General features: G+C 34.4%; 1 protein-coding gene and 1 pseudogene across 1 annotated transcript; one reads left to right on the top strand and one right to left on the bottom strand.

Moving 5' to 3' along the window:
• Positions 1 to 4,766: 4,766 nt before the first annotated feature.
• LOC106344545 lies at positions 4,767 to 6,585 on the bottom strand (annotated as a pseudogene).
• A 942-nt stretch (positions 6,586 to 7,527) lies between these two features.
• LOC106294077 (tryptophan aminotransferase-related protein 1-like) lies at positions 7,528 to 9,888 on the top strand. The gene is made up of 5 exons (XM_013729694.1): positions 7,528 to 7,629; positions 8,117 to 8,426; positions 8,800 to 9,077; positions 9,306 to 9,598; positions 9,692 to 9,888. The coding sequence occupies exons 1-5, from the start codon at positions 7,562 to 7,564 to the stop codon at positions 9,886 to 9,888; spliced, it is 1,146 nt and encodes a 381-aa protein (XP_013585148.1). The 5' UTR covers positions 7,528 to 7,561.
• Positions 9,889 to 10,982: the final 1,094 nt, after the last annotated feature.

The raw sequence follows: 10,982 nt of genomic DNA, 5'->3' as shown, positions 1-10,982 counted from the left end.
CATATTGCTACTAATTTGTCATCAGCTCTTCCAATCAAGGACTAAGTAAATATTATCGGCAAATAAATATTCTTCCCGTTTCATTTGCAGTGTCATTTTAGAGTTTTTTTCACACAAATTAAAAACAATAAATTTTATATATTTTTAAATTAAAAATATTACTTATACACCTAATCATATTTCAAACAGTAGAAAAATAAACCGAAGAATATAAAGAGTCATAGAACATATAAAATTAGTAATTAAAATTAAAATTCTAAAACAATACTTATTTTGTATCAAAAATTTTACTATATAATGATACTTAATATGAAATGGAGAAAATAAGATTTAACGCATATAAAGAGCTTAGAATGTTGTATGTCAAAGTAGCTCAATGTTTTAAAAACAATTTATAAATTTTATTGTACACAAGACTCAATAAATATACTCCATTATGTTTTCTCAATTATCAATATTTATTTATTTAATTATCATATCATGGAATTCAGTGAATCTTCATCAATCATTTTACACTCTATAATAATTTTATAATGTTACGGTTTCTGTGATATTGCAATAGCCTTAATTAAAAATCTTCTTTTACATTATAATTAGTTATAAAACTAAAGTAATATAATTTTTAGTATATTTATTACGTTGCTCAAAAAAGAGTTGCTAAAAAGTAAATTTACTAAATAGATATTTTAACTTATATTACCAATAGTATCCTCTCTGATTTCCTACTTATTAAAAAGGAGAAAAGTCTTATGTTAAATACATGAAAGCTTTTCACCCCCCCCCCCCAACACATCTAACACATCTAACCAGCTCGAGTGGTTCACCGGTTCTACTGACTAGACCAAAAGAGTGATTCAGTCGATACAGAATCCACGAATATATATATAACAAGACAAGCACTTGCATACAGAAAGACCGCTTGCGCCTAGACCGATAGCCCACGTCTTCCACGTAAGTAGTTGAGTTAATGCCCCTTTCTAGACAAGTGCTCGAGTCATGACTCGATCTAAGAAACAGGCCACTGTCTCTCGCTCATCTGTAGAGGCAGAATACAGAGCTTTGGGTCTTGACTCTTAGAGGTCTCGATTTTTATTTTATACATGGCGGTCGGTAACGTTGGTGAATTATTCCTTTCTTTTGAAAAGGAGTCAGCTGTCTGCGCGAGTCACCTTCTTTTAGGCTCCGCTGAACGACACAGCATTCTCGTTCAAATATAGGCCAGCCGTACTTGATAGGAAAAGAGAGAAAAAGAAAGCAATGCCAAGAGCTTCGTCAATTTTCAGTTCGTCGATAGATGAAGCTCTCTCTTTATCATCTCGTGCCAGATGCAACAAAGGATGAGTCCTTTTTCCTTCTCGCGAACCACGGGAGCGCCAAGCATCCAGAGGATGTAGAACCATAGCAGAGACACCCAAAAGTTCTGAGCTGACCATAGGCAGGCTACAAGGACAGGGGCAAGGGAGTCCTTTTCGAGAAAATAGAAATAAGAGAAGATATATGAGCAAGAAATCTGCCAAAGGTCTTCGAGATTTTGTATTTATATGTCGCTCTATTAACAGAGTTCAGAATAAGCTTCTGCGCCGGGAAGCCCCCGAATCTTACTCAGTGGGCATCATAAAGAGCTCTAAAAGGGTGTGAGAGGACCGGAAAATAATGAGTCAGGCCTGAAAAGAAAGTCGAACCGCGAAGGCAAGTATCCTCGCCGATGGCTGTTCTCCACAAACCACAAGGATATAGGGACTCTCTATTTCATTTTCGGTGCCATTGCTGGAGTTGAACCAAGTAACATTGCAAAGGCATAATGATAGTATGGTCGGGATATCCCCGCCCTCCGAACCCGACGTGAAGGTCTCCTCTCATCCGGCTCTCCGCAGGGGACGAGAGTGAGGACTCAAAACCAACAATCAACTTCCCACTTTTTACACGATTCAGCTAGTTTAGAAACAAAGGAGAAGGTCAGGGGCCGTTCTACGAGTTTCAGTTTATACTTTTATTATATTTTATTAATTTATACTTTTATTATAATTTAGAAACTTTTTTTATAATTATATTTATATATAAAAAATATTTACAAAAATATTTCCTCTTATAAAATAATATATTTGCTAATTCATATATATGGCTTTAGTGGGGCTTATTGAATTTGAGAGAATTCAAGATTTGAAAAAATCCACGAAATCCGAGATTTGTGTAAATCCTATACAGATTTGTTACAAGTTTATTATTATTTTTTAAGAAATTTCAGAGTTTTTGAAAAAACCTTTTTAATTTTAAAATTAATTTAATGACTTTTTTTTAAATTACTATAATTTGATATGTTATAGTTTTATGAAATATATAAAATATATAAACGTTTTTAAAAATCGATGTTCAAATAATTTTTTTCTTTTGATTTCAAATAGTTTATTTTATTTTTAATAATGTGCAGTAAATTTTTTTATTTAAAAAAAAATCAAATACCATAATAAGAGGTGGTAATTCGATTTATTGTTTTCCACTATAAAATATCATCTAAACCCCACCAAATCCTATTGGATAGATATTATTGAAAAAAATCATATTTTCCAATAAGATTAAATTTGAATGAATTTATTCAAATGACTGATCCAGTAATCTTGGATTTCATATAAAATTAATGGAACAAAAAATTGTGTGGAATTTAACAATTTAAAAAATTGATGGATTTCTATAAGTTAAGTAAACTTAACAAATATTTATATGTATTTTTATTGATAATTACTGATTTTCATAGATTTTCTTACATTTGTTTTTCAAAGAAATCTCCTTTTAGGTAATATATAAGGTCCTTTTAGAATCTTTCCAAAAAAAATTTAATATAACATATATATCACCAACAACTAATTGACATTGATGCAAAGTTTCATCGTGAGCTTTCGACAAAAACTAGTTTCCTACATTGCTACACAAATTATATATGATGTTCATGTTTTGTGAGCTTCCTATATCATGATGTTTTAAGTTATTCTGACACCATTTCTTACACCATATTTTGTGTTCCACTAGCTAGTTTTGCTTCCTAGATGCTGAGGTTAGAAAGATCTAGTTTTATAGGTTTTATAAATGACGATGTAAGAAAATGATGGTGGTACTTGGTAGTGATAACATTTGAGAAACCTAGAAAGATTATAGCTTTGTAAAGCTTTATTGAAATAGAAATAGCTCAGATAGTTTTATTTAATGACTAAGAAACTAAAGAGAAGAAGACTTGAGATTGTCACCGAGCACAAATATATTGTTGATTGATAATCATAAAGATGAAGGTTTGGCTGCTACAGACGCAGTCTTGGTTACATTGCAAAGTAATCTTACACAGGTATTTATATCAACTCAATATGCTAGAAACTCTAGATACAATGAGCTTAGGTAATGGGTTGCGGTCTTTACTTGGGCCTTGCTAATAGGTAGTAGGACAAATGGATAAAGAAAACAGTTATTTTTGGTTCGGCGATTATCATTTTCCCATGGCTTGATTCTTGTTCTTCTGATATTGGTTCACACTCAGAAAGAATTGTCTAATGGTGTTATGTTCTTCACATTACAACTTTGGACTAAATGCAAAAATCATCACTTGTTTGCGTAACAATCGGAACGAATACAAGTCGATGGACAATGTCAAAAGTGTGTTTTTTCACTACATAGATTTTAAAAATCTAAGGGATATACATATATTTTCAAAGTTGAATCTCATAAATAAAAACATAAAAAATTTACACCCCAATAACAATAGATTTTTAATAGAATTACAAAATCAATGGTATCTAAATTTTTTAATAATAAAAATTTTTGAATGAAATTTAAAATTCTTTAAATCAATAACAAGAGATTTTACTAAAATTTTTAAAATCCATAAACTAATAACCATGGAATCTTAAAATTTTATAATTTATCTAAAATTCATCTAATAACCCCCATAAATGCTAGATACAATCAGAGAGGATTTGAAAAGAAAAAAAATCCTTTCAAATCCTTGAAAGACTAATCATCTCCTTTACTGACTCAGAGAATTGTGGAGGAGTAGGAATGTCGTCACTATAATGATCTCTGTTATCTGTGAAAGCCTAAGGAATACGAAACTATAAGTAAACCCTAAAACTAATCATCCAAAAAACTGTAACATATAAATAAAAGAGGAAACCAACACCAAAACGACATCTTAATCAATTAAAAACACGCTGTATCAGAAGCTATGTTACATGGAAACGGAAGCGGGTACGTGGAATTGGAAGTGTAAGGAAGCGCATAGGCGAGATTTTTAAAAATATTAGGAAGTGGGTACGTGTTGGAAATGTATATTCATATATATATATATATATAATTATATATATAAGAATTTTTTTAAAAAAAATTAGGACTAAAAATTATATGATTTTAATTTTAAATAAAGCATTTATTCATTTATAATAATTTTAAAATGATTTTATATTAAAACTGTAAAAATACACATAAATTAAGTTTACAAAAAAATATTTTATTAATTATTTTTAATACTTCATATAAATTGACACATTATATTTCAATACGTGCTATATCTTTAATAAAAAATCTCAATGCATAAAGATAATTTATAGTATTAGTTTTAATATTTGTATATTTCTAACTCTATATTCATTACTATTAAAAAATTATTGTATATAGATTAAAAACTATAGTTTTATATTTTATTGATATACATTGCATTTTTTTAAACGGAAGCGTAATTCCAAAAAAAAATCGTAAGCTTCCAACGTTTTTTTAAAGAAAATTTTTTACAAGCGTTTTTGAGGCGAGATTCCGCAAGCTTCCACAAGGTTCCGATTCTGATTCCGGTTCCAAAGCGGGAAGCGGACGTCCGATGAAGCTTCCTGCAATGTAGATCAGAAGAGTAAATGAAAGACATAGTTGGAAGACTAATCATCTCGTTTATTCTCCTTTTGCTTTCCTCCTGCAGATTACCACCAAACCGTGCCACGCCTTTTAAGTGAGACAAGTCTCGACATGTTTTGATCATATCGTTGCTTTTCTAAGTCGCTTTGATGTTTCCTTTTACCTCCTGCAGCAGGTTGCTTAATTTACACTAGGCTTGGAACATAAGAACACGCCTTTGCCGTACAGTGTATGTTTCCGCCTAAACGTTCTACGAATTTCAGTTTTTATAGTATCCAGCCTCTCCAGCAATGTTGAAAGTTTTGGAGTAGTCTTCTTCAAAACCCATGGCGACTTTCTTCTCCTCGTCAATAAAGAAACTATCACCTGTACTCAGAGAGTTATGATCCGGTTCTAACACTCTCAAGAACTTGCTCCAGCAGTATAGTAATCCATATCTCAAACTCCATTGGACCTGCTTCGTTGTGCGTAAGTAAAACAGCAAGCTTCTATTCTCTAACAAATGATAAAGTCACATAGTCTTCATCACCAGCGTCAAACGGGAGACGCAGAAGAGGACCAAAACTCTCACTTGTAAAATCGAAACAGATAATGTGATCGTCAAGCACATCGTTTGTGTTTCTTTGTGAAGCAAGCCAGTAAGTGTTGTTTCCATATCTGGTCGATGATGTAATATTTATAAGTGATATAAAGGGGTGGAGATTTTCGTATTAATAGTCAAGAATAAACAAGCTCGGACAATTACAAGAACTAAAGATGCTCGTCTAAACAGTTCGTCTAAACAAGTATTTTTCTATTTTATGGTTTGAGGTCGTCTGGGCCGAGCTCGCCTAGTGGTCGAGATCGTCCAATACTTTGTCTGTGATGAAGAGGCAATGTTCTCCTTTTATGTACTTTCTGTACGTTTTTGACCGTCCTTTCAATGAGTCTGACGTTTTCTATTTATAGTGACGTACGTTTTGTCTTCTAGCGAAATCATCAATTATTGCTTAACGGATTGGACCTGATTTTAGGCTTAGTTCTTAATGGGCATGTGCTAAGCCCACTCCAACAGTAAGTATTTCCTTTGAGAGACACGCCAGGCTGATGACACAGTATACGCCAGTGTTGAGTGATATCAAGAGTCTTCCATAAACTAGAGTCGAAATCGTAAATCTCATACCATAAAAATTCGTCTCTGGTCTTATATAGTCAACGCACTGATCTATAAACCTCAAGAATTTGTAGCTACGACAAAGCCCTTGTCCTCGTATCCTAGAGCGTAACTGAACATGTCCCGTCTATATGGGCGATGAGAATATCTAAATTCTAAACACCTTGTTTGACACCAATACGGATTCCAAACAATAGCTTTGGTATCATCATCGTCCAAGACGCATAACAATAAACCGTCACAGTGGAAAACTTGAGATATCTTATTTTGTTTGTTAAGTTTACCTTTACACTCTATAAATGGATTTTCATTGACCACGAGAGTGACCTTCATGAGATATAGATTGTAATCTATCATTGCGATCATCAGAGACTCTCACCTTCTTTTACTGCCCTTAGTTTACCAATATGCATCTTTGAAAAGCTTCTGTTTTTGGATAAAGTGTCCCAATCTTTGCAAGTTAATCGCACTGCTCTCATTGATTTCAAGGGAACCCTATAGAGGATCTCCTCTACCAAATTTACCGGAAGATCGGAGATCCTAGTCATTGTTTAATTAAACCTGCAAGTAGGTTTTTGTTTGTTTGTCTCTCAGAATCTCTATGTATACATAACAACGGAAGACTCGGAAACCCTATACGAAGCTGGCCTACCATGGGGTAGATACATTATATGTTTTTAGGATAATCACATTTATAATTGTTGATCTTGATCTTTTTTTTTTGTCAACTAAGAAAAAAAAAAGTGTTTCTTGATCTTGGAACATTTTTTTATTGTATTTGTGTCGTCATGTTTCAACAACCGGGTCTTGAGCAGGGGTAGGAAAACAACTAAAACCAAGCAAACCGATAGTTGGAGAACCAAATTTTTACTCACGATATAATGTCAGAAACTGAAACTATAGCTTCTAATGTTCGGAAAACCCTATACGGATCCCATTTACACTCCAAAGATTTACCAAGACTAGTTTTCATAATTCTCTATCTTACATACATAATAAAATACCTTAAATAATTAATTATTCCAAATTCAAAATAAGAACAAATAAAAGGGAAATTGCTAGTCGAAATATAACACAACACGTTGCTTATACAGCTACAGTAAAACTTGTGTTCTTATCTCTTACGTGGCATGTTTACATTTTAATCAATTACACAGTAAGTAAATCTAATTAAGTATGTATTTAGGTAACATTATCTAAATATTGCATTTCCCCTTTTGTAAATTGACTCTGTACACAAGTAAGACATTTGGCAAGGATGACAAAAAAACAGAAACAGAAAAGACACTTGGCATACTAAAAAGTGAAGATAATATGATATTTATGGTATACATATTGACCCAAAAGTGTTGAATAAACAAAATATTGACCACAGAAATTGGAGCATCTTTTTCCATAAGCTGACAGATACACAGCACATATCTTTCACCTTCTGCGTCCTTATAAAAAGCACCATAGTCCATACGGTTTTCAAACACATTAGTTACAATAGCAGCAACATAGTGAGCGAAATCAGGGGAGAAGATGTTTGGATTTGAAAACATGAAGATTTCCAGCAGTGATGCAACCAAGCCGGTCATCAATCTCGATCAGTATGTGCTAATTTTACCAAAAAATTGGCTAAGTTCGTTTTAATTCCAAGTAACATATATGCAAGATTGCTTTTTTCTTTGAGAGAAATTATATTAATAATTGGCTAATGACTTTCCGCTAAATTTTATATGAACAATAAGTTTGGAATCACAAACATCTGACGTCTTTCATCAAAATTTTGATTTGACCAAACAGACATTTGCCTTTCACAATCGAAACTAAAGTCTCGATTCTCAGATTGTTTCAAACGTTACGTTTTCTCTAGTATTTGCCTTTGACACTATCGTCAAATATATTTTTTGTCAAATAAATTTCGTTGCAAAACCCTAAGCGTTGTGATTTCATATTTGAGAAACAATACACTGCTATGTATAACGTATAAGTGTGAAGGATATTTTTAACGCATAAACAAGATTAAAAGAATCCATAACGATTAAAATCAAAGTAAAAAAGAATGATAAATTTGCTTGTGTTAATCATTATCAGAGGAGATCCGACGGCATTGCAAGAGTATTGGATGAGTACGAAGATGAAGGAGAGGTGTGTTGTGGTGATACCAGGATGGGAACTGATGAGCTACTTTAGCGATAAGACGAACGTGTGTTGGTTCCTGCAGCAAGATCTTGCTGAGGCGATCAAGGCGTTACACTGTGAGATCGGCAACGCAGCGACTGAAGAACGCTACATCGTGGTGGGTAATGGCTCTTCACAGCTTTGTCAAGCCGCTTTGTTTGCACTTTCTTCTCTCTCTGAGGACAAGCCTCTCAGCATTGTCGCCGCGGTTCCTTACTACTCCGTAAGCCCTCACTCACTGAATAGATTTTAAACAACATTATTGATAACAACATAAAATATTCAAGAAATGGCACTTAGGCTATAGAGATGATAAAAACATAAATGTTCTAGTTGTTGCATCATCACTTGTTAGTACTAGGGTTGTAGCATAGTAGATCACACAATTTAATTTGGAAATCGAAATCCATAACCTAATTATATCCTAGCTACAAAACATGTTATGATGGTCTGCAAATACATGTTTCATGAGCACACAACACATGACATCCCAAAGATAAAAAACATAAATTAAACTTTAATATTAATAATGCTCACGTCTCACATTCATATCCTTTAAATTTCGTTTAATATCTATGTTATACGTTTTGTTACAGACATACGAGGAGGAGGCATCGTATGTTCAGTCGCAGCTGTACAAGTGGGAAGGAGACGCAAGAACGTTCAACAAACCCGGACCATACATCGAGATGGTGACATCACCGAACAATCCTGATGGGACCATCAGAGAGCCGGTGGTGAACCGTGGGGGGAAAGTGATATACGACTTTGCGTATTACTGGCCACACTACACTCCTATCACTCACCGTCAAGACCACGACATTATGCTCTTCACCTTCTCTAAGATCGCCGGTCACGCTGGGTCCCGCATCGGGTGAGTCAAACTAACCACTTACTTAGTTTAAAATCATTTTAAGTTACTTGACCCTGAATCCTTGTCGATATATAGTGTGAGAGTTTGATAAACGTACTTGCTCCACTTTGGTTGTTCATTTATGTGTGAGAAACAATCACTGAAACGAGGCACATTTTTGGTCCTTATCTATGCAATTCGTTATACATGCATTAGTATTGAAATTATTTACTTTTTTTGTGAGTGAAGGTGGGCGTTAGTGAAGGACATAGAGGTGGCTAAGAAGATGGTGCAATACCTAACAATCAACTCAATTGGTGTGTCTAAGGAGTCGCAGATTCGAGCCACCGCGATCCTCAATGAGCTCACCAAAAGTTGTCGCATCAAATCGGAGAGTTTCTTCGAGTATGGTAACGAGAAGGTGAAGTCACGGTGGGAGAGTCTACGCTGGGTCGTAGATAAGACCGGTGACAAATTCACTCTACCTGAATACGCTCAAGCCGTTTGCAACTTCTTTGGCAAAAGCAGCTCCACTTATCCTGGTAATAAGCCACAAACCATTTTGTGTGTGTTGAATATGTAACGGTCTTGGTCGTCCACTAATGGTTTTGGATTTGTTGAAATTGTTGTTGCAGCGTTTGCATGGCTGCGGTGTAACGAAGATAAGGATCTCGAAATTCTCTTGAAGGAAAAATATGTTTTAAAAAGAGGAGGAGAGAGATGTGGCTGTGATAAGAAGTACATACGCGTCGACATGCTTGGACCCAACAAAGACTTTCAAAACTTTCTCAACAGGCTTCTCACCATCAAGTATCCTAACTGCTTTCTTTGAGCCTTAAGTTATTGTTTTTTTTTTCTTTCGATATGACATTTCCAATAATGGTTGTTCTTTTCGTAATGTTGAGCACAATGGTATTGTGATGTTTTTCCTTTCTTCTGAATTTATCTTATAATAATTTAAAAAATTTCTATCATTGAGTGTTAAACAAACAATGTCACTATCTTTCTATCTGGAAAAGTATTTTGAACTAATTGGATAAAAATACTTATAGAACCCTAACCTTGATTCATCACATGATGAATTTTACCTTTTATGGTATAAAATGATAGCAGTGTGGCGCTGAATGGTTATACGTTGTAACCACATTACCACTCACAACACGACTGTAAAATAATAATTTTACAATTGAAGTGTTGAATCAACTCATGAGGACAGAGCCTTTAAGCCTTTTGAGAGCCTTAAGTCAGTGTAGACGTGGCTGCACCCTATTGGTGGTGAACCATAAGTATGTTTTATCTGAAAAAGAAGTCGACACATGAATCTCCGCCACATTTACAGAAGGGAGCATAAAAATTATTAGATATTGTTGAATAAGAGTTTTTGTCTGAAAAATCGCGTTCTTCCATTTTAGTGGCTCTGCCGCTTCCTTCGTTAAGATGCCAAAATCGGATCCAAATCTATGTCAGACACACAATTGTAATCTGCTTCACAAATATTTTACATCGCCTCAGCAATGGCTCTCCCGCAAGGACTCAACATCACCGCGGACTCTAAAACGCTTGGCTGCGCAGGCAACCATTTACTCAATCTGGGCAGAGAGAAACAAAAGGCTTCATGAGGGAGTCATGGCAACACCGGAACCTGTCCGTGATGTTATTTTGGGCAGGAGGAACGGGAAAAATTTCATGAATCTCATGTTCTGTTGGTCGAGGCACGAATAACTCTGCTTCTAATCTTTGTTCTAGGCTATCCTTGTTTTTAATTTTTTTTGTCCAGGGCTTACCCTAGCTGATTTAACGCTTTTGTAACAAGTTACAAACCTTTATCATATTTATATGGAATTCAAAGTTTGACCCAAAAAAAAAAAGTACGTACGCGTCAACATGCTTGGCCCCAACAAATACTTTGAGGAGTTTCTCAACAGA

This window comes from Brassica oleracea, chromosome C5 (genome assembly GCF_000695525.1).
Source record: "Brassica oleracea var. oleracea cultivar TO1000 chromosome C5, BOL, whole genome shotgun sequence".
NCBI lineage: Eukaryota > Viridiplantae > Streptophyta > Magnoliopsida > Brassicales > Brassicaceae > Brassica > Brassica oleracea.
This window is presented reverse-complemented; position numbering and strand designations above follow the sequence as displayed.

Coding starts and splice junctions, on each gene's coding strand:
- LOC106294077 (XM_013729694.1), top strand. CDS start 7,562: ATGTTTGGATTTGAAAACATGAAGATTTCCAGCAGTGATGCAACCAAG. Junction 7,630..8,116: donor CCGGTCATCAATCTCGATCA/GTATGTGCTAAT, acceptor AATCATTATCAG/AGGAGATCCGACGGCATTGC. Junction 9,078..9,305: donor CACGCTGGGTCCCGCATCGG/GTGAGTCAAACT, acceptor TTGTGAGTGAAG/GTGGGCGTTAGTGAAGGACA.